Here is a 22,579-nt window from a genome sequence, read left to right as displayed (position 1 = left end):
TTTTCCATATCCGAGTGAAGCTAGCAGGGCTCTCAGTAGGCCTTGGCTCACTTGGTGGTGTGGGGCTGTTTATTTTGAGTTAATATGCCCTGTGCTCTGGCTATATTTACTTTGTGGAGCAACTCAAGGTAACCTGATCTCTTGGGGACAGGCTGAGGTGGGGGGTGGGGAGGCTGGGAGCTCTGGCAGTAGGGGCTTTGAAGGTCCTTGATCCTCAAACTTTGCCCTGGGCACCATGGAGATCTATGGGAACTTGCCAGGACCCAGGGGCATTGGCCTTGAGACTTTGTTTGAGGACTGCCTCCAGCCCTTTCCCCTTTACCTCCAAGGCCCGTTCTCTTCTTGACTCTCTAGAGGAGAGCTTGTCCCCAGGGCCACCCCCGGCCCCATCCAAAGGCAGAGAATTTACCTTAAATGTGCTTGGAAACTTTCTGATGGCTGGATGTTTGCTTCTGAGCTTTGTCCCCTTCTCACGAAGCACAGTGGGGGACAGGTGGGAGCGGTTGTGGTGACAACCCCTCTCCCAAGGCCTGTTCTCAGGGTCCCTGACCAACGAATGGACACGTGGGGACTGACCCTGGGCAAGTCCTCCTGGTCTGCTGTTTCCTCTAGAATGCGAGAGCACTAGACTAGATGATATTTGACGTGGCCCTTCTATCTCTGACATTCCTTGTTCTAAGGCCCCTCCCAGTCCTGACATCTCCTGTTCTAAAACCCTTCCTAGCTCTGAATTCTGTTCTAAGGCTCCTCCAAGCCCTGACATCCCCTGTTCTGAGGCCCCTCCCAGCCCTGACATCCCCTGTGCTGAGGCTCCTCCAAGCCCTGACATCCTCTGCCCTAAGGGCTCAGGCTGTGCTAATATTGCTTGTAGAGAAGTACTTCTAGGCCGGAGGGGTTAGAGTCAGTCCCATGGGCCAGGGTTACTTCACCCTCTGGGTCTCAATTTCTCCATCAGTAAAATGGAGATAACAGCTGCTGGGCCTTTGTGAGGCATAATCTTGAAAGGAAGGGGCTTTGCAAACCTTGAAGCGTCCTATGAATGCACAATCCTGTCCTTGTCCTTCCTGCTCTAAGGACCCTTGCTAGGCTCGGTGGACATGTTTGGGGCTCCCACCTGCTGCCTCTCAGTCAGGGTGTGAGCAGGTGCCTCTGGACTCTGGGTATGTGAAATTGAGGCCTTGCCACTCCCTTCCTGGCATCGGCTTGTCTGGAGGATCCCTCTCTCTCCTGGTGTCCCCCGGTACCCTAGGGGAGGCTGCTGAGACAGGCCCTCACTTGGGAGGGTCAAGCTTTGGGTCTTCTCCTCCTCCTCGTTGCCCAAAGAGCACACAGCCACTGCTGGAGGTCTGAGTGGGCCCCTTCCTGGCTCTGTGGGGGAGGTGAGGTTTGCTGCTGCCTCTGCAAAGAGGAAGTGCCTGGGGGAGGAGATGACAGAAGTGGGGGGTTTGTGGGGACAGGAGTTAGGCTGGTCCCGGTCCATGGTTTTCCCCAGCTTCCTCCTGTTTCCTAAGCACCGGGAGCAAGGCTGGAGACTTGTCACCCTCCCACAATTGTTGCTAGCTTTCTTTTAGAGGCTTATTCTATCCTTTTCAGTCCTGACCCCATCTAGAGTTTCCTTGGCCAAAGACACCAGAGCGGTTTGCCATTTCCTCCTCCGGCTCATTTTACAGATGAGGAAACCAGCAAGTGACTTGCCCAGGATCTCACAGCTAGGAAGTGTCTGAGGCCAGATTTGAAGTCAGGGAGATGAGTCTTCTTGATTCCTGGCCCCGCACTCTATCCACTGCCCCACCCTACAAACATATGTATGTTTCTGGGAGCGCTGTCAGGGAAGAAAAGAGGTCCATCTGCTGTTTTGGCTGGGCTATGCTCAGCCCCAGTAGCCAGGAGAGTTCATAATAACCGCAGTATGCTGAGGGATGGGTTTGAAGAAGCATGTTTGTACCTGCACATATAGAATAGTGGTCTTAAGAGTTGGGAAGGCTTGAGTTCAAATCCAGCTTCAGACATGTACTGGCTGTGTGACTGGGCAAGCCACTTAGCCGTTCCTGGCCTCAGTTTCCTCATCTGTAAAATGGGGATAACAATAGCCTCTCTCTCCCAGGGTTGTTGGGAGGGTCAAACCAGAAAATGCTCTTCACATGCCAGCCATGATTATTTTCCTCCTCTCCCTTCCAGTGAGTGTTGGGGCAGTTTCTGCTTCTGCTCACCAGGTGGGGTTGGTGGTATGGGTGGCCTTGACAGACTAGACTGCCCCCCCTTGGGGCCCCTGTGGCCAGCTCCTTCATTTGGCATGGGATGGGGCAGGGAGCTTGCAGTCAGCTGCCCTCAGCCACCATCTTTTAGCTTTGTGACCTTGAGCCCTCCTCAGTAACATGAGGGAGGGGTTTAGATGAGGTCATCTGTAAGGTCCCTTCTACTCTAGCTGTATATGTATATGTGAACCCCAGCTCTATCTGGGATGGTGATGCCCCCCCCCACTCCCCCAGGCTCTGAGGTTCCCTTTCCATGGGAGGCAGGACCTTAACCAGGGCTGAGATATCCCCTTCACACCATTATTTTTAGAATATTGCCCACCTTTTCACCAATGCCTTACTGACCTGGAAAATGCCTGTGAAAGACTGCTGAGTCTGCTCTGGGGGCCACGGTGGACCCTTGTGGAAAGCCTATCTTCCTCCCAGGGCTGACTCAGAGTGGTGCCCTGGGCATTCTTAATGTCCTTGTCAGTTTGTGGGCCCAGGGCAGCCGGCCCAGCCCCCCTGCCCCAGGGGACAGGAAGAGGAAGCAAAGGGAGAAGTAGGAGGGAGGTTTTAGGCACCTCCGTGTGTGACCCACTTCTCCCACAGACCAGGCAGGTGCAGGAGGGTCAGGGCCAGATGCCCTGCCAAGCTAGGAGAGCTCAGAATGGATCCCCTGGCTCAGGACGGCCCTGTCTGGTCTCCCATTGGTGTGGCCTCCCCGGGCTGGGCTGCTCCTTTCCACTCCCTCAGTCCTGGCCCCCAGAGCAGGCCAGGAAGCCTCTGGCTTGTAGCTGCTGATTTTAGGAATAAACATGACATTTGTCTTACGCCAGACGGTTTACAAAGCACAGGACACGGGCCGGAGCTCACTGGATCTTAAAACGCCCGATTTGGAGTTCTTGGATTCCAGCCCAGTTCTGCCCCTCACTACCTATATGACCCCTAGGGTATCCGCAGTTTCCACATAGTTTCCTCCCATAGAACATAAGTTCTCTGAGGACAGCGACCGGTTCATTTTATTTTTTCTTCTCTCCAGCCCCTCGTTGGGGGACTGGCACACAGACAGCTGATAAACATTTGAGGGTTGATCTTTAAAATGATGGAATTGTCCCTGATGGTCTTTGAGGTCCCTTTTGCCTTTGGGTTCCATGATGTTCAGAGGGGTGCAATGCTAGATGGCAGTTTGCCTGAGAAAGATCCAGGGGATAGAAGCGTGCCCGTTAGGAGGCCGCAGTACGAGGAGGTGCAGTCTTCCAGAAAGGCAAGGGCGATTGCTTCTGCAGACCTGCTCTGGTCAAGCCCTCCCTAGAGTCTTGTGTTTAGGAAGGACATGGATAATCGGAGAGGGGCCAGAGGAGGACAAGCCAAGATGGTGGAGGGCCCTGAGCTCATCTCATGGAAGGATCGGTACAAAGAGCTGGGAAGATGGGCCTGCAGAAGACAAGGCTCAGGGAGCCGTGAGAGGGCTCTTCAGCGGTCAGAGGGGCTGACACGTGGAGGAGAGTCCTTCGCCTCAGAGAGTAGAACCAGGGCCAGTGCAGGACAAGGTGCCCCACAGACTGGGAACCCTGGAGGCCACCGAGGGCCCTTCCAACTGGTAATTCTGTGCCTGGCTGGCAGGGGCCCTCTGTGGTTGGAACCCTTCATCTCAAGGCCCCTGACCCGCATCCCACTCTTGCTTTTCTCCCTTCCCTCCCCCAACAGCAACTCAGCCTGAGATGGTTGCCTGGGACTGTGCCTAGATCCAGCCCCAAGATAATACCCCAGATCTGCTGAGATGGCTGCTTTGGATAGGGGTGTTTTAAAAAGCCCCAGAGAAAGGAAAAGGCAGGGGAGGAGTGGGGTGGGGTGGGGTGGGGCATGGCATGTACCTGGTGACCTGTGCCTGCCTCACTCCAAGAATCTGGAAGTAAGACAATTTGTCTCAGTCTTGGGGAACTGTAGCCCTACTAGAGATCTGGTGGAAAAACCCCCGGGGCTGTGTTTGCTGCTGGTCCAGTGACTTCCTTTGCTGGCCTGTGCTGCTGGCAGCAAGTGAGGGTAGGTGTTCTCAGAAGCCTCTCTCTTCTCTTCCTGGTTATGGAGGACAAAGAGGGTCCTGGAACCAGCTGGGGGGCCATTGCCAGGAGCCCACTGGGGTTCACACCCAGGGCACCATGCCAGGGTGTGCTTCTCCAGAGCCAGGCCAGTAGAATGGAAGGTTCTTGAGGGGAGGGCTGATCTTGTCCTCTGTATCTCTAGGGCTGGACACTGGCCATGCCTGTCATGTTATAGACACTAACGTGCTCATTGACCTGTGGTCAGTCGTTGATAAGCGTTATGGGCCTAGAAGTGCTGAGGGACACGAGGACCAAGGATGAAACAGTCCCCACTCGGCAGAGCCACGTGCCTCAGTACCTTGCTGCTGATCGGGACATTATCATACTTTTAAATTAGCAAATATCTATGGTCCCTCTCTCCCACCTTCCCCTCCCCTGGGAAAAAGGAAGAGAAACAAACGCTTGTAATGAATATGCAGAGTCAAGCAAAGCCAATTCCCACGCTGGCTGTGTCCACAGCTCTGCCACGTTCTGGGCCCAGTCTGTGCCTGCTCTGGCCGGGATGGAGAAGGTCCTCCGTTATCCGTTCTTGGGAATCAGAATTTCAGTGTTGTTTCTGTTACAGTATGGCATGCCTCACTTCCCTTTGCATCAGTTCATATAAGTCTTCCCAGCAAAGTGGGCAGAGGGAAAAACCCAAACTCAGGAAGACCTGAGTTCAGATCAAGTTGTTGTCTAGCTGTGTGACCCTGGGCAAGTCACTTCACCCTGTTAGCCTCAGTTTCCTCATCTGGAAAATGAGCCGAAGGAGGAAATCGCAAACCACTCCAGTATCTTTGCCAAGAAGACCCCAAATGGGGTCAGTGGAGCGTTGGATAGGACTGACTAACAACAACAAAATGATAATTAATAACATCTACCTTCCAGGTTGTTGTGAAGATCAAATGATAATATTTGTAAAGTGCTTTATGAAGCTTAGTGTGCTATATTTAAAAATGCTAGTGATTGTTATATTTGTCAGTATAATTTATATTGATATTGCATTGAATTTATAGGATATATTTTCATTTATATTCTATATTTTATGTATGTTATATAACATAGTAATTATTATTATTATCATTATTATTCTCAGGCTTCTCTGAAACATCGCCATCACTGGTGTTTCTTATGACAGTATTCCTTTATATTCACATGCCATAATTTGTACAGCCATTCCCACGGAGGGGCATCCCTTTAGTTTCCAGTTCTTTACCTCTACGAAAAGAGCTATCAATATTTTTGTACCTATGAGACTACCGATTATTTGTTAGTGGTTGTTGGAGAGTGAATTTCAGTGACACCAGGCATGCCTTGGGGTGTTGTCCCTAATCAATAGAATTTTTGTCAATGGCTGCTGAGGGGGAAAATTCTTTTATATCGAATGGTGGACATTTATATAGCACTGTCAGGTTTGTGAAGCACTTTACTATAGGTGTGTTATCCCTATATAACAGATGAGGAGACTGAGGCTCAGAGGGTAAGTTACTCATCTGTGAGTGGGACGGAATCTCCAAAGTCCTTCTGTGAGGGGCAGCCCAGTCCCTCTTGGGGCAAGCCCATTCCTCTTTCTTTCTTTCTTCTTTCTTTGTTAGTGAGGCAGTTGGGGTTAAGTGACTTGCCCAGAGTCACACAGCTAGTGTTATGTGTCTGAGGACACATTTGAACTCAGGTTCTCCTGACTCTAGGGCCCATGCTCTATCCACTGCGCCACCGAGCTGTGCCCCCATTCCACTTTTGGGACCACTCTGATAGAAACTTCCTCCCAGCAAGCCTTAATCTGCTGGGAAGCTCCTTCCCATTTCTTCTGTCTAGTTCAATCCTCTAGGCCAAGGAGCACAGAGCCCGTCATCCCCCTTCCCTGTGAGGGACCTTCCAGTCCTTGAACAGTTCTCAGATGCCCTACAAGGCTTTTCAGTCAGAACAGCCCAGAACGGTTCGTTTCTCTAGCACTTGACGCTGTAGTTAATGGGATGTTATTGACCCTGCTTCGCAGGTGAGAAGCTCTGAAAGGGAAGGGCGCCTGGGCCAGGGCCACACAGGTAGTGAATGTCAACAGGAAGAGCCAAGATTCAAACCCTGTGTCCTTTTTTTTCCCATTACATCATCAGCCCTTTCCCAAAAAGAAAAAAACCAGAACTTTCCAAGAAGTCCGTTACCTTTAAATAAGATTGCGCCAAAGATATCAGCACCAGACGTAAGGGGAAGAAGCTGTGGGTCTGGAGTCAGAAGACTTGGGTTCCAATTTGCTCTACTCTATGTCCCAGTGGAAAGAGCCCTGGATCGGGGCTGTCAGCCGACACAGGTCCAAACTGGCCGTGCCAGTTACCATCTTCTGACTTCAGGCAAATCAGCCTCAGTTTCCTCAGGAAAAGAAAACCAAACTAGATTTTTAGGGCTCCTTCCAGCTGTAGACGCCCTAGCTCCCTTGAAGGCACCTCCTACAAGAAACTTTCCTGGATTTCCCCCAGTTCTTCAGGCTTCTCCCTAGCCCGACTGGGATGGTTTTGCATTGTCCCAGCGCCCCCACCCCACCCCAGTAAACTCCCTGAGGGTAGGAATTGTTTTATGGCTAGAGCCTAGGACTGGGAGTTGAGGCCTTTCCTTCCCTGATACCAGCTACTAGTCAGTAAATCCTGTCATTTCTCCCAGCCTCAATTTGTCTCGTTACGGTTAAATGAAGGGCCCTCCAGCAGAGCCTCCCCCGGGACCCCCTTCCCCGGCCCACCTCCCTGACCCCCTCCGTCCCCGCAGGTGGCCATGGTGGAGGTGCAGCTGGACGCCAGCCACGACTACCCGCCGGGGCTGCTCATCGCCTTCAGCGCGTGCACCACGGTGCTGGTGGCCGTGCACCTGTTCGCGCTCATGATCAGCACCTGCATCCTGCCCAACATCGAGGCGGTCAGCAACGTGCACAACCTCAACTCGGTCAAAGAGTCGCCCCACGAGCGCATGCACCGGCACATCGAGCTGGCCTGGGCCTTCTCCACGGTCATCGGCACCCTGCTGTTCCTGGCCGAGGTGGTCCTGCTCTGCTGGGTCAAGTTCCTGCCCCTCAAGAAGCAGCCCGAGCAGCCCCAGTCCAGCAGGGCCCCTCCTCCGGCCGCGTCCTCCAACGCCAGCTTCACCCCTGGCCAGGAGGCAGCCATCGCCTCCACCACCATCATGGTGCCCTTCGGCCTGGTCTTCATCGTCTTCGCGGTCCACTTTTACCGGTCGCTGGTCAGCCACAAGACCGACAGGCAGTTCCAGGAGCTGAACGAGCTGGCCGAGTTTGCCCGGCTGCAGGACCAGCTGGACCATAGAGGGGATCACCCGCTGACCCCTGGCAGCCATTTTGCATAATGCCCCTCCTCCACCCCCCTGTCCCGGAGCTCGGGGGCGGGGAGGGAGGACAGTTTGGGCTCCGGAAGGAAACCTGTCCTGCCTTAATATTCTAATTTGACCCCTCTCTCTGATGCATGAGCCTGGAGGACAGTGGGACCTGGGACTTGGTGGGGGAGAAGAGGAGTTTTTGTTTTTAAAGCCTTGACTTAGGAACTTTTGCCTCCTTTTCTCAGCCCTGCATTTCCCTGTCTGATGGGGTAAGCGCTGCAGGGCTAAATCGGGGACAATTCTCCCTCAGCCCCTTTTTTCTCCCCTTTTTTTTCCTGACCACCATTCACAAAGTGCCATCCGGATTCCGTGCCCCTAGACCCTCCTTGTTGAGCAGTGAGAGAGTGTGTGTGTGTGTGTGTGCGCGTATGTGTGTGTGTATGTGTGTGTATACACACAAAATATACACTTGAGGGAACTTGGCTCTGCGTGTCCATGTTTGTTGGGCTGGGGCAGGCCAGTTTTCTCCAGATATTCTTCCCCCTTTCCATTCTCTCTATCTCTGCTTACTCACCTGCTTCCACCAGTGCCCAGCCCTAGGAGAAGTTTGCCTTTCTCTCAGACCGTCCCTTGGTTTTCCCAGGCACAGGGCAGAGTCCTGCAAGCTGGGATGGTGGGACTAGTTCTCGGGCAATGGGGGAAACTTCTTAGTTAAGGAGGAAGGGTTCTGAAAGCCTGGTACGGGGGCAGCAGAGCTGGATTTTGAATAGAGGAGACCAGGGTTCTCATCCCAGCTGCGCTAACTCAGGAGTAATCTTGTGCTGCCTTTCTTGGCCTCACTTTCCCCATCTGTAAAATATGAAGGGCTTGGACTAAAGTCCTTTCCAGTGCTAATATTTGATATCCTCTGTCTCATCTCTCTGAGCAGTGGCCAGCTTCCCAGAGCCTTCCAAAGTGTTGGTGATTTTATACCTTTTTCTATGGAATGCACATATTTTACAAAGAGTCTTTATTTTGAAATAAACCCCAGTCTACAAAGTCAAAGCAGTGTGTGTATCATGGTGGAACTGAGTGACTCCCTAGAGAAAGGCAATTATCCTCCCTTCATGTGATCATATGCCAGCCTGCTCTATCCTTTCGTCATGGAGGAGGACGAACCTCTTCCAATATTATTTCAAGCAGGAAGGCAGGAAGGAACAAACATTTATCCAGTGCCCACAACGTGCCAGGCACTGTGCTGAGGGCACTACAAACATCTTATTTGATTCTGAGCTGGGGTTGATGGTATCTGGCCGATCCTAGAGCTGGGCACGATTCTGGATGACGGATGGCTCATGTGAAAACGATCTTGGAATCTCAGTGGACTTCCAGCAGCTGTCTGATTTATTCAGATAACATGGCAGACCAAAAAAGCTCATGAGGGCTTAGGCTAAGTTAGTAAGGGGCATAGGGTCCAGAATGTGGGAATGAGAGTCCCCCTGCTTAGCCCATAGCTAGAGGACTGTTTCTAGTTTTGGCTTTTAGGAAGGATGCGGGCTTACCCATTCCCAGAGCAAGCCCACAGGAAGTGACCTGTGTTTTGAGGGGCCTGGAGTCCTTGTACAGGAATCATTTGAAGGAACTGGGAGTGTTTAGCCCGGAGGAGAGAAGACTTGGGGGGAAGGAGTAGAGCTGGCTTCAGTGCTGGCCTAAAGCTTGGAGATTCTCACAGGTATTTTGGGTTCTGGTCGGCCTGAGGGGACTGGTCATTCTTTGACTGGTGCTGGGGCAGGGGAGAGCATTGGCCCTGCCTTGTAGGAGCCCAGGCCCCCAGCCAGGTACCATCATTGATGGCAGGATCCCAGAAGAAGGGGTCGGTGGGGATAGATCTGCCGGCCAGGGCAAATCAGAGGCAGCTTGAAGGGCAGGGGGCACTCATTCCAGCCTGGGGCCAGGCTGGGGAGTATTTGTGAGATTGTGAGGATTAAACGTTTACTTCAAAACTCTGAACTGACCTTCCGGCCTGAACAAGCCTAGCATTCTCTGACAACTGAATTTCCAAGCCCAGGATGTGTTGGGAAATTCTGATGACCATATTTTTACTCGGATTAAAGAAAAATCCCACAAAACACTTTTGGATGAAAAGGGGTACAGGGAGTAGACATCTTGATGGTCAGTGACCAGAGCCCCCAGATTGGGGAGCCAGGAGCCTGGAGCTCCCGTCCTGCCCTCTGCTGCTTACACTCTGTGACCTTGGCAAAGTAGGTGCCCTCTCTGAGCCAGTTTCCTCATCTGTAAAAGAAGAGCTAAGACTGGATGTTCTCCAAGATTTCTCCAAGCTCTGACATTCTCTGTCCTAAAGCCTTCCTGTCTGAAAGTTATTGTTCTAAGCTGCCTCCCAGCTCTGATTTGTGTTCTAAGCCCCTTCCCAGCCCTAACCTATGTTCTGAGCCCCCTCCCCAACCCTGATCTGTTTTCTAAGTCTCCTCCCAGCCACGATCTATGCTCTAGGCCCCCTCCCAGCCCTGATCTGTTATGGGCCCCCTCCCAGCTCTGATTTGTGTTCTAAGCCCCTTTCCAGCCCTAACCTGTGTTCTAAGCCTCCTCCCAGCCCTGATCTGTGTTCTAGGCCCCCTCTCAGCCCTAACCTATGTTCTGAGCCCCCTCCCCAACCCTGATCTATTTTCTAAGCCTCCTCCCAGCCCTGATCTGTATTCTAGGTCCCTCCCCAACCCTGATCTATTTTCTGAGCCTCCTCCCAGCCATGATCTGTGTTCTGGGCCCCCTCTCAGCCCTGATCTGTGTTCTAGGCCCTCTCTCAGCCCTGATCTGTGTTCTAAGCCTCCTCCCAGCCCTGATCTGTGTTCTAGGCCCCTTCCCAGCCCTGATCTATGTTCTGAGCCCCCTCCCCAACTGTCTGTGTTCTGGGCCCCCTCTCAGCCCTGATCTGTTTTCTAGGCCCTCTCTTGGCCCCAACCTTCTATGTTCTAAGTCTCTTTCAGCCTTAGCCCTGGAAGAAGAAAGGTATCAGTGGGGAATGGTAGAGCTGGGCAGATGTTCCCAAAAGCCATGCGTGGGACAGGCAAGTCTCGGATGAGGTGATTTACCAGAGTCACCCAGTGAGTTGTTAAGCAGCGCATAGAGGAGGCCCAGGTTATCTCATTTCCTATGCTTTTTCCTCTGAGACTGGAGAGCTGTGGGGGTAAAAGAGTTTCAGGCCCAGGGCTCTGCCTTAGGTGAAGCAGAGGGCCCTGAGAAGCTGTGCCGAGAGGGAGAAAGGGCCGACCACCCTCTCTGGTCCAGCTGCCCATTCCTTTGGCGGAATGGTTGGCTGGAGGGGGAGCGATTTGCCAGCGTGTGTTCTAGGCCATTAAGAGAAGGAGTAGCCCCATCCTCAGCAGAGAGCTGCTTTCAGTCTGCACAGCCCATCCCAGATCTGCCCCCTCCTCTCCCTGCTCCCCAAAGCCCTTCACAGGGAATGAGGTGAGGGTAGACACAGGGCCCCTAGATACATCTTCCCTTTATCAGCTTGACCCACCCTGAGCGGCCTCCCCCCCAAGGGCCCTGATGACTTGGCCTTGGGGAAGGGGGGGCTCCTGACCAGCCCCCCAGTTGCTTCCACTGATCCAGCCTCTCATTACTTCTGCTGATGGTTTCAGTCTTCCTTCTGGAGGAACATGGCTACAGCTTCCTCCAGCACCTTATCGGGATCCAGCAGTTCAATCTAGAGGGAAGTGGTGAGCCTTAGGGTCAGTATGAACTCGGGCCAGAGGAAGGGGCTGACCCTAGTGCTTTCTTGGAGCTGAGCTGCCCTCTCTGCCAGCCCCCTGTTAACCCCACCTGTCTGGAGGAAGGCTGGCCGGCCCTGTCTGAGTCCTCTAACAAAAGGCTTTTGTTTCTGCAGCCTGGCCCAGATCGGGGTGTGTCCTGTCTCCCTCCCTGTGGGAGGAGGGATGGCGCTGGGCAAGAAGAGAGGCAGGTGACTTCTAGCTTTTGGCAGCCCCTGCCAAGGGCTTGCAAGGTGAGCAGCCGCTGACTTAGCAGCCTGGGTTCTGAGCCCCAGTGTCTGGGCCAAGTGGAAGCACCTTGAGGGTTCATTAAGCATAGTATCACTTGATCCTCACAGCAGCCCATGAAGCTGTGATGTGCCCAGGATCATCAATCTGTCCTTCTAGGCAGGATTCGAACCTAGGTCTTCCTCATTTCCAAGTCCAGTGCTCTAAGCTACTCCCCATGCTGCTTTCCCCGCTTAGATCATCACAGAATCATTGACCTAGGGCTGGAAAGGGCATCAGAGGCTGTCTAGACCATCTCAACTTGCAGATGGGGAAATTGAGGCCCAGTGGGGACAAACGACTTGCCCAGTGTCCCGCAGGCAATGAGAATCAGAATCTGGGTTAGAACCAGGCCCTCTGGATCAGTGTCTATCCATCCCACTGTACCCCGCGGTGAGGCAGCTAGTATGAATATTTCAAGTCCCTCTTTTGTGGGATAGGGCTAGAGAAACGAAAGAGACTTCTCTGGGTCTAGGAATGGAAGCCGGGTTTTCTGGGAGGTTTTGTTTGTTTACTTTCCCCCTGTAGCATCCTGATTGTCCTGTGTCCTGGGAGGGTTGCTACGACCTCCAAAGAGGTATGGATGCTCAGGCGGAAAGGGGGCGCCAGAGAGGACTCCTTAGCCTCTATCACAGCACAGCTCGGGTGCCATTTCTTAAACAAGGCCTTTCCCCAACACTGGCACTGTATCTTCTTGAAACAACTTTGTCAGATTTGGCAGACTTTGTATTGGTGCCTGTGTGTATAAATGCTGAGGGCTAGACATGTTTCTTTCTTTGTTTTTGAACTCCCACCATCAAGAGCATGCCTGGCACATTTTTATGGTGGGGGAGGCCCAGATCTGTGATTTTTATCCCTCTCTAAGGAGCTTCCTTTGAGAAAACTCCACCAATGCAGTCTGGCATCCACTCTGTAACACAATCTTAGAGATTTGTCTGGGACAAGTTTAAGGGGACTGGGAGAGGGACTCAAACATAATCAGGATGTGCCTGACGTAGGACTTGAACCCAGGTCCTTCTAATCTCTATATGACATGCCAGGGTTGTAGGGGCTTAATAAAATGTTGGATTGATGCTTTTTGAAAAAAGGGGGAAGGGCAGCTAGGTGGCACAGTGGATAGAGCTCCGGCCTTGGAATCAGAAGGACCCGAGTTCAGATGTGACCTCAGACACTTTACACTTACTAGCTATGTGAACCTGGGCAAGTTACTTAACCTCAATTGCCTCACCACCACCCCCAAAAAAAAGAAAGAAAGAAAAGGGGGAAGGAGAGAGAGTACGTATGAGCCAACTGACCTCTGGGATGGGATATTTGGTGGGCTTAGGGGCTTCGTCCCGACCAAAGTCGATCATGATTCCACATTTGGGCACGTCATCTACCCATAAGCCCTCAAAGAGCTGCCCATGGTCCAAGTAGAAGAAGCGGCCAGTCCCATTCTTCATCCCATATTGCCAACAACCTTCATAGCGGTTTCCATTGCCTTTGGAGAAGTAAAGGGGAGGGGGGGATGAGGCTGGAACCTTGGCCCTGAGCATCCAGCCTTTCTAGAAGAGATGAGAAACTGAGAGCATCTGAACAACAGAAATCAGTCAACCAGTAGTTGAGGGCTGGCCCAGCCCTGTGCCAGGTCCCAGGAGGCCCACTTAAAAGCTTACAGTCTAGCTGAAGAGAAACAACTCCCTCATGGTAAGTGAGAAGGTAAGTGAATGTTGTAGAGAAGAAAATACCAGCTGAGTTCCCAGAAGGAAGCCTTGATCACTCTGGACTGAGGTGATGAGGGATGGAGGGAGGAGGTGCCAGACAGAAAGGGGAGGGTCCTGACTGCCAGTCTAGGCAACTAAGACCTTCAACAGCTCACTTCTCTCTCTCCTCCGGCCTACAGCTTCTTATGTAAAAATGAGTGGTGGGCTTTTGTTGTAATAAAGAATAGCGGAGCAAGTGGTGATATGTGAATGTAACTGTACCGTGAGCAAAGATGTGCATGAGGAATTCAGAGAAACCTAGGGAGACTTGGGTGAACAGAGGCAGAGCCACCCAAACAGAACCAAGAGAATAACTGACTTGATGACTACAGTAATGTAAAGAAAAGTAATGGGCCTTGGAGTTAGGAGGACCTGAATTCAAATCCAGCCTCACACTTGACACTTACTAGCTGTGTGACCCTGGGCAAGTCACTTAACCCCAACTGCCTCGCCAAAAAGCAAAAAAAAAAAAAAAGCAACGGGGAAAGACTAGAACTCATTTATTTCCAGACGCTGCAATATGTTGATTTGTTTTTGCTTGAGCGTACGTATCTGTTACAAGGGTGAATGGGGAGATGGTGGGGTTCACTGAGAAATGAAAGTGAGATTTTTATTTTTTTTAATTTAATTTTTATTTATTTATTGGTTAGGCAATGGGGTTATTAAGTGACTAGCCCAGGTCACACAGTTAGTAAGTGAAAAGTGAGATTTTTAAACAGCATCAATAAAAATAATTTTTAAAATTGGTGTTGTGCAAAAGCAAATGCTGGACTTCAGAGTCAGAAGAAACTTGAGTTTCATTTGTCTTGTGGATATGGGCAAGTCACCTAAACTACAGAACCTTGCTTTTCTCATCTGTAAAATGGGGATAATTATACATGTCATATCTACCCTGGGTTCAGGGTGGACTCAAACACCATGGATATCGAGCACTTTGCAAGACTTAAAAGCACCGCGTAAAAGCTCCTAGGATCATAGAATCAGAGGTCGTGGTGTTGGGGTGTGTGTGTGTGTGTGTGTGTGTGTGTGTGTGTGTGTGTGTGTGTGTGTGTGATGGACCCCGTTGGCAGTCTAGTGAAGCCTATGCATCCCTCCTCAGATTGTTTTTAGGTGCATAAAATAAAATACATAGGATTACAAAGGAAACTAATTAGATGTCACCAATTTTTTTAAGTCCACGGAGCTCCCCCAGTTAAGAACTCCTGCTCTATTGGTAGAAAGGACCAAAATGGCCATCTGGGTCAACTTCCTCATTTTATAGATGAGGAAACTGAGGCCCAGAGAGGTTCAGTAACTAAAGCCTTTATCTAAGTGGTATACAGGGTGTTTTCCAAGAAATATAGGTATGATTCAAAAAAGGCTGAGCAGCTGGTTCACCTAGCAAGAGCAAGAGATGACCAGTGGAGAGCATGAGCGCTCGCTCCATGGGTAGGCTCAAGAAATCAGGAGGACTGAAGGAAGCCCTCCAGCACACTGGGGCTGCGGTGACTGGTGGGAGACGGTATGGACAAGAGTCACCCAGGATGGGCGGGCATGGATAGGCTAGGATCGGCATCTTTGGAGGGAATATTACTCACATGGATGAGATCACATATCCATCAGTATGTAGGAGTACACAATCCCTTACCATCCTAAATCCTGTGCCTGAATGGCCTCTAAAGCCAACTTCTAGCTTGAATGTTCTATGTTGTCAGGACATGTCGAGCTGCCCGAGGGCAAGACCCACATGTTTGTGTGACTTCTGTTGGGCAATCAGGCAAATGCACAATTTCCTGAGAGCAAACTCACTCCCACTGGATAGGGGCAGAGCCCCAGTGAGACTTACTTAGACGGAGCATGCCCTCCCCATCTCTCTGGCCCTCACTCCACTGGCCCTCGTAGATGTCTCCATTGGCATAGTACATGCGGCCCCATCCGCTTCGAAGGCCGTCCTTCCACTTTCCTTCGTAGTATTCCTTGGGCCCGTAGTACCGGATGCCATAGCCCTGCAGGAGGCAGAGGGGCCAACCTGCCTCAACACCCCACCCATCAGTCAACAAGGAAGAGTCCTCTAAAGCCCATGAGCTAATGAAAGGATACTCACCCCCATTCAAGAGATGAGGAACATTAAGGCTAAGAAAACATTAAATGGCTTGCCCATTCAATGCCACACAGCTAGTAAGGGTCAGAACCAGGATTTGAACCTGGTATTACGGACACCCAACTGAACACCATTCCCACAACACAGCCCTGCCTAAGGAAGGCAGAGTAGACTGTATTCCCAGCCCAACTGGGCTAGAATTTAGGGAAGGTTCCTTCCTCTTCCAGGCCTCTTCCCAACTTCAGAAGAGGAAGCTATGAATTTTACTTTTGCTTTGGTTGGCCCTGGGCCCTCCCCTGCATTTATTTCTTCCAACCCTCCACCACCTTTATCACCACCCATCCTAGCAGAGGAAGGTACCCGAGACCTACAACAAAGACCCTTCAGCCTAGAAAATAAAACCAGGAAATGATAAAAACCTAGGGTGTGGGTGGCACTGGGGCTAGGCCCTTTTGTGGGGGGAAGGGGCGGGGGAAGGAAAGGAGAGGTTTCCTAGCCCCTCCCCAGTTCCAGGGCAGGAGGAAGCCCAAGCCCCATGGCCTATTTGCCTCCCTGTCTGTCCAGGTTGGCACCTAGTTTTGGCTCCCACCCCCACGTCTTTCCTTTCTCCTGCTTTCTGTTTGCTAATGATTTGATTCCTGTGATACTGAGGGGAGCTGACCCTGAGGCACCCTCTGTCACCCTCTCTCAGACCTCTTCTCCTGTTCCGTGGTTTCTGAGTCCCTCCTCCCTCTTTCTCCTTAAGTCTTGGAGTTTGTTTTCCCTTAAACTCCCCAGGTAATCAGCAGCCTCTGGGTTCCCCCCAGATCCAGTCTGGCAGCCCTGGCCCTCCTTCCCTCCAACCCTTAGCCCAGAGATCCCCTCTTCTCCTCTTGCTGAGGAACAGCCCAAACTCACAGCTTTTTTGTCGTTTGCCCACCAGCCAGAGTAGACCTTCTTATACTTATTCACAGGGTCAGGAAGGCTGAGGGTCCCATAACCATCTCTCTTCCCAAACTTCCATTCTCCGTGGTAGATAGCGCCACTTTTTTTCCACCTCTGGATTCCTCTTCCTGATGGCAAGAGACAATACCGGACGTGGCTCGGATCACCTTATTGGAAGAACAGCTTGTCTTCTCCCTGCTGGGGCTCTCAGGCTCCAGGAAGTTCTTCCTGCTTGGGCTCCCACTGCGATTTCCTTGCCCAGCACTTTTCTGAACCCCTTTTCCAACTTCTGAGACAAAGTTTAACAGCACACTCCTGGGTCAGCATTCCCATCCCTTGTCGTTGGGCTTCTCCTCAGATGCCAAACTGGTTTATCCTCTTGGAGTTGGAGTCTAGGGAAGAGTGACTAGGGAGTCGATATGTCTGGAGTTGGTCAGACCTGACATGTTACTCCCATACTCACAGAACTCCAGGGCTCTCTTTGAAGCCCTTCACACCCTAGCTTTCTGACCTCATTATACATTATTCTCCCCCTTCCTGTACGTAACAGTCCAACCAAAGCGGCCTGCTTGCAATTCTTCACCCACTACACTCCATATCTCCCATCTCAAATCCGTGTCCTGGCACGGGCTAATCTCTGTTCCTGAGATGCTCTCCTTTCTTACCTCAGTCTCCTAGAATCCCCAGCTTCCTTCAAGACCCAGCTTCTCCTTCTACAGTAAGGCTTTTGTGACTCCCTCCCCACCTCCAGGCACTGCTAGTGCCTTTTCTCCCCAAACTACCTTATAAGGTATAGCTGACATTTATTTAGTGATTTAAGGTTCACAAAGCACTTTTAAAATATCTCATTTTATCATTGCAACCACCCTGAGAGGTAGGTGCTATCATGATCTCCATTTCTTATCCCTATTGCCTTCTACTTAACTGAGAAGTTAAGTGACTTATCCAAGGTAACATGGCTAGGAGTATCTGAGGCTAGATTTGAACTCAGGTCTTCCTACACTCCAGGTCCAGCACCACCAACTGCCCCTTATTCTGTATACTGTATATTCTTGATCCTTTTTTTTTTTTTGATGTGAGGCAATTGGGGTTAAGTGACTTGCCCAGGGTCACACAGCTAGTAAGTGTGAAGTGTTTGGTCTGAGGCTGGATTTGAACTCAGGTCCTCCAGTGCCAGTGCTCTATCCGCTGTGCCACCTAGCTGCCCTATACTGTATATTCTTTATCGGCTTACCTAAGTACTTATTATCTCCCTTGACAGAATGTCAGCTCCTAGAGGGCGGCTTCTGTTTCATTGATGCCTTTGCATCCTGAGCACCTAGTACAGTGCAGGGCATGTAGTGGGTGCTGAAGAAATGTTTGTTGATGGATAGTTATGGCTTAGTTCCTAAGTCTGGGTAGCCTTGCTCAAAGATCCTTAAGTTTCCCACTTGCCCAGCCTGGGAGGGGACGTGCTTCTTCCTAGGCTCATTTATAGGACCATCAATCTAGAGCCGAAAGGGAACTCAGAGGCCTATCTGGTTCAACTCCCGCATTTTACAGATGAGGAAACTGAGGCCCAGGGAATAACTTCCCTGACTTACCCAAGGTCACACAGCTACTAAGCTTCCTCCTTTTCCTGCTGGAAATCCCTAGGAAGCATAAAAGCTAGACGATTGACCTGGCAAGGAATCAAGACTGGCAGGTTGGGGGCCCATGCTCTAGCTGATACATGGGTGTAAGGGACTTTGTATGCCAGGAAGAATAAAATTAATCGACAGGCATTTATTAATGCCCACTGTGTACAAGGCACTGCTGTTTGGTGCTGAGGATACAAAGACTCCCTTCCCTTGAAGAGTTTACTTTCTGTTGGGCTGAGGTTAGACATCACACAAACGTGTAAGTCCAAGGTCATTTGGGAAGGAGCACCGGTGGCTGGGGAGCAGATCAGGAAAGGGAGGTGAGAGATGGTGTTTGGCTCGAGCTGAGGTTCGAAGGAAGTCAGGATTCTAAGAGGTAGAAGTGAAGGATCGAGGGAATTGGAAAGTCACGAGGGATGAAAGCTCATTCTGCTTGGCCCCAGAGAGCAGAACTGGAGCAACAGTTGGACAGGAAAGCTGTAGAAATGCAGATTGCTGGCTCATTGGAAGGCAGATATGACAAGGCAGAGGGGTGGGGTTCAGGAGTCCAAGGTCTTGGGTTCAAATCTGCCTCTGGGGCAGCTAGGTGGTACAGTGAATAGAGCTCTGGCCTTGGAGTCAGGAGGACCTGAGTTCAAATCCAGCCTCAGACACTTAATACTTACTAGCTGTGTGACCCTGGGCAAATCACTTAACCCTGATTGCCTAAGCAAACACACACACACACACACACACACACACACACACACACACACACACACACAAGACAAAAAACAAAAACAAAAGTCCAATCTGCCTCTGAAACTTACTACCTGGTGTGATCCTGGCAAAGTCACAACCTACCTGGACCTCAGTTTTCTCATCTGTAAAAATGAGGGGGTTGGAGACTTAGTGTTTTGGGAGATTACTTCCAGCTTTTTAGGTATAAACTACCTATCAGCTGGAGGGTGGATACGTCTGTGCGGTAGAGATTGTGTGGAAAAGAACCTCAGTCAGGTGTCAGTTTGACTTTGTGGTCACTGAGATCCCTTCTGATTCTGTGAATCTGGTAATGAGAGGTTCTGTATGTTGTGGGTGTGCAACTAATAGCTAAATAATTGAACAAATGAATGAATGAATCGGGAAGCCATCACAGGAGGATAGATTGAGACCTGCACAGGACCTCAGAGACCATTCTAGTTCAATCCCCTTTCTTCACAGATAAGGTAACTGAGGCCCTGAAAGGTAAGTGACTGCTACAGGTAGTAATTAAATGGCGGTAGGATTCAAACTCAGGTCCTGTGATCCAAATCTAGTACTCTTTCTACCGTAGCATGAAGGAAGGAGGAAGATCACTCATTGACTCCTCACCTCTTCAGCACTTAAGGACAGTTTCTTCCTTTGTAAATGGTCAGGAATTGGACTAGATGACCTCAGGGTTCCCTGGCTACTCCTCATTCCTCTAACATACCTTGACATGCATCCGTTCTGAGTTTCTTTGTCCTTTTGCAGATCTTTAGCACAGTGCCTGATCTACAGTAGGCACTTAATAAATGCTTATTAATTGCTCTTTTCCCTCTGTGTGACTTGTGTTTCCTTAAAGACCCCTTGTGGATAACTGTCCCAGTGGGGCTCAATATAGTGCTTTCATTCCCAAGGGAGGCTGAACCTGTTGTCTGTTCACTGACCCACCACCATGACATGTAACTGACCGTTGTGTACCTTTCAGGGGAAATATGTTGTCATTGAGTCAGCTATGCTTTCCCCTAGTTCTCCTGGTGCCTACCAGTCATTAGACAAGTGACCTATGGCCTTGAGGTAAGTTCTCCCCATGCAAACAGACCAAGATAAAATCCAAGTTTTGGTCACATGTGTCCAAAAATGGTCATAGAATTTAGCCCTGAAATGAATTTTAGAAATGATCTAAATGACCAAAGGCTCATAGGAATAGGAGCTGGAAAGGGCCTTAGAGGTCATTGTCTAACCCCTCATTTTACAGATGAGGAAACTGAGGCCCAGAAAAGATCATAGTATAATCATAGACCTGGAAGCAACCATAGAAGGTCCAAACTCTTCTTTTTTTGTTTGTTTTTGTTTTTAGGTAATTGGGGTTAAGTGACTTGCCCAGGGTCACACAGCTAGTAAGTGTCAAGTGTTTGGTCTGAGGCCAGATTTGAACTCAGGTCCTCCTGACTTGAGGGCCGGTGCTCTATCCCCTGCGCCACCTAGCTGCCCCTAAACTCTTCACTTTACCTGTGAGGAAACTGAGATCTAATATAGTTAACTAATTTGCCCATGGTCACACAGGTAGCAAGGGGTGAGAAATGAAAAGCTAAAGGCCAGGCTTTCTGACTAATTGCCCAGAATATTCCCATTTTCCCAACCATGAAGAGCAAGGCATTCGGGTCCTCTGAATAAAATGGCTCTGGCGTCTCTCCTTCCAAATTGTTTTTTTCTTCTCTGTTTTTCTGGATGAAGAGAACACTACTCTCTCTCCCTTGACTCCTTTCCATACTCAGGGATGAGCTGGAAAATGGTAGATTCTGTAACTATCTAGCTGGGTCTTAGTTTCTCTCATCAGTGGAATGGGAAGAGTGAATTCTTTTTTTTTTTTTAAGGCAGTTGGGGTTAAGTGACTTGCCCAGGTCACACAGCTAGTAAGGATCAAGTGTTTGGTCTGAGGCAGGATTTGAACTCAGGTCCTCCTTACTCCAGGACTGGTGCTTTATCCACTGTGCCACCTAGCTGCCCCTAGAAGAGTGAATTCTTAACACCACAGGCCAGAGGGACCTTGGACACCATTCAAGCATAGCACTCTGGAAAGGGAGCTGGATTTGTGGCCAGAGAATCTGGGTTCAAATATCATTTTTTCCACTTCTTAGCTGTGGGACCTCGGGTTAGTTAACTTTTCTGGGCCTTCATTTCCTGACTGGAAAAATGAAGGAGCTGGACCAGGTAAACTGAGGTTGGGGTTGGATTAGATAACATTGAAGGTTTGATTCTGAAGGTCATAGAGCCCTCAGGGGCTCTTAAAGGTCAGCTAATCCAAACTGTTCATTATACAGAAGTGGAAACTGAGGCACTCTAAAGAAAGGCTGAGCCCCTTGAGCCATGTCTAGAAAATAATACCACCTCCCATTTCTTTAATACCTTAAAGCTTATAAAGGAGGCAGTGTGATACGGTGGAAACATTACTGCCTTTAGAGTCAGAAGATCTGGGTTCAAAGCTTATCTCGGATGCTTACTATCCTGTTTGACCTTGTATAAAAGTTGCTGGACCTTTCTGGGCTTCAGTTTCCTCCTCTGTCAAATGAGGGTTGAAGTAGATGACCTCTGAGCAAAAGTCCCCGAGCTCTAAATCCATTTCCATGCTGAACTCACCCTTTTGACCCCAACTTAATGCCAGAAAACAAGGGACAAACATATGGAGTCTCCTCTCCCACTGCAGCTATGATCTCTAAACAGCCCCATGAACACGGCTGTGTACTGGGCAAATCAGTTTAACTGTGCCTCGGTTTCCTTATTTGTAAAATGAGGGGATTAATCCTATGAACCTAATTAGAGCTGGGGTGGGGGGCAGGGATTGAGGGCATAGGAGTTAGTTACTGTGTGCCAGGCAGTGTAATATATATATATATATATATATATATATATGTATATATGTAATATATATATATGTATATATGTAATATATATACTATATATACTAACATATACTAAGTATATAATATATATAATAATATATAATATATAATATATTATATATATATACACTAAGTATACTAAGCAAAATACTAAATGTTATCTCATTTGATCCTCACTACAACCCTGAGAAGTAGGCACTACTATGATGCCCGTTTTACAGTTGAGGAACCTGAGGCAGAAATAGAGTAAGTGACTCGTCCAGGGTCACACAGCTGGAAGAGTGTGAGGCTGGATTTGAACTTGGGTCTTCCTGATTCCAGACCCACTGTGCAACCCAAGCCCACAGGGGTTACTCTTCGTCATAGGAGTCTGAGAGTCTGAAAAGCCTTTGTGGTGGAAGGGACAGAGCACCCAGACTTCACCTGAGCCTCTGGCCCAAGAGGAAATGGGCGTGTTCTAAGTCTCGATCTAACCTTTTTGGGGGTGCCTCCAGAGTCATGCTGACCCCACTGCCCTGTTGGTGGTCCTCAGAAGGTCCTTACCGTGTTTCTTGTTGTCCTTCCATTCCCCAACGTAACAGTCACCATTGACGGCATAAACCTCGTGTCTCAGGCCGCTCTTCTGGGCCTTCCGATCCCACTCAACCCACAAGGGTGGGGTGGTCTTAGGAGTCTTAGTGATGGGCATGGTGTTCTCAGCCTCAGTGGAGGACCTGAGAGAAGGAATGGGAGTATTAGAGAAGGAGGGACCTCTTCTGATGCCGGAGTCAGTGTTTGCTTGGGTTCAGGGTCCTTTGGGTCCGGGGACTTTTCCTAGATGTCAATTTTTTAGACAACTCCAAGGTGTCATTTCAAGATGGTTTCAGTCCCCAGGGGCGATGTGCTGCCCACTGGTACCTTCTTCTGCTTTGACTTTGGGCTCAC

At 50.0% G+C, this 22,579-nt stretch overlaps 2 protein-coding genes across 4 annotated transcripts in view; one reads left to right on the top strand and one right to left on the bottom strand.

The window, feature by feature from the left end:
* Positions 1 to 8,677, top strand: part of LOC110196793 (calcium release-activated calcium channel protein 1) — a 21,009-nt gene extending 12,332 nt beyond the window's left edge. The window contains exon 2 of the mRNA XM_020970168.2: positions 7,073 to 8,677. Coding sequence (XP_020825827.1) covers positions 7,073 to 7,663 — 591 coding nt within the window. The 3' untranslated portion in view covers positions 7,664 to 8,677. The remainder of the gene's footprint in view (positions 1 to 7,072) is intronic.
* Positions 8,626 to 22,579, bottom strand: MORN3 (MORN repeat containing 3). Of its 3 annotated transcripts, XM_078154284.1 has the most exons (7): positions 22,199 to 22,579; positions 16,387 to 16,541; positions 15,235 to 15,394; positions 12,963 to 13,147; positions 11,254 to 11,336; positions 10,720 to 10,806; positions 8,626 to 9,904 (listed from the first exon to the last, which is right to left on the bottom strand). In XM_078154284.1, exons 1-5 carry the CDS (start codon positions 22,341 to 22,343, stop codon positions 11,268 to 11,270), a joined length of 714 nt encoding a protein of 237 aa, XP_078010410.1. In that variant the 5' UTR covers positions 22,344 to 22,579; the 3' UTR covers positions 8,626 to 9,904; positions 10,720 to 10,806; positions 11,254 to 11,267. The 3 variants fall into 3 exon arrangements, with proteins under 3 accessions (XP_078010410.1, XP_078010409.1, XP_078010411.1); XM_078154283.1 differs by having other exon boundaries at positions 10,720 to 11,336; XM_078154285.1 differs by having other exon boundaries at positions 8,626 to 9,011; positions 10,720 to 11,336.

Source organism: Phascolarctos cinereus, unplaced genomic scaffold, assembly GCF_003287225.1.
Source record: "Phascolarctos cinereus isolate Bilbo 61053 unplaced genomic scaffold, phaCin_HiC Scaffold_4;HRSCAF=312, whole genome shotgun sequence".
Lineage (NCBI taxonomy): Eukaryota > Metazoa > Chordata > Mammalia > Diprotodontia > Phascolarctidae > Phascolarctos > Phascolarctos cinereus.
Note: the sequence above shows the minus strand (reverse complement) of the source record. Positions and strands in the feature narration are given on the sequence as shown.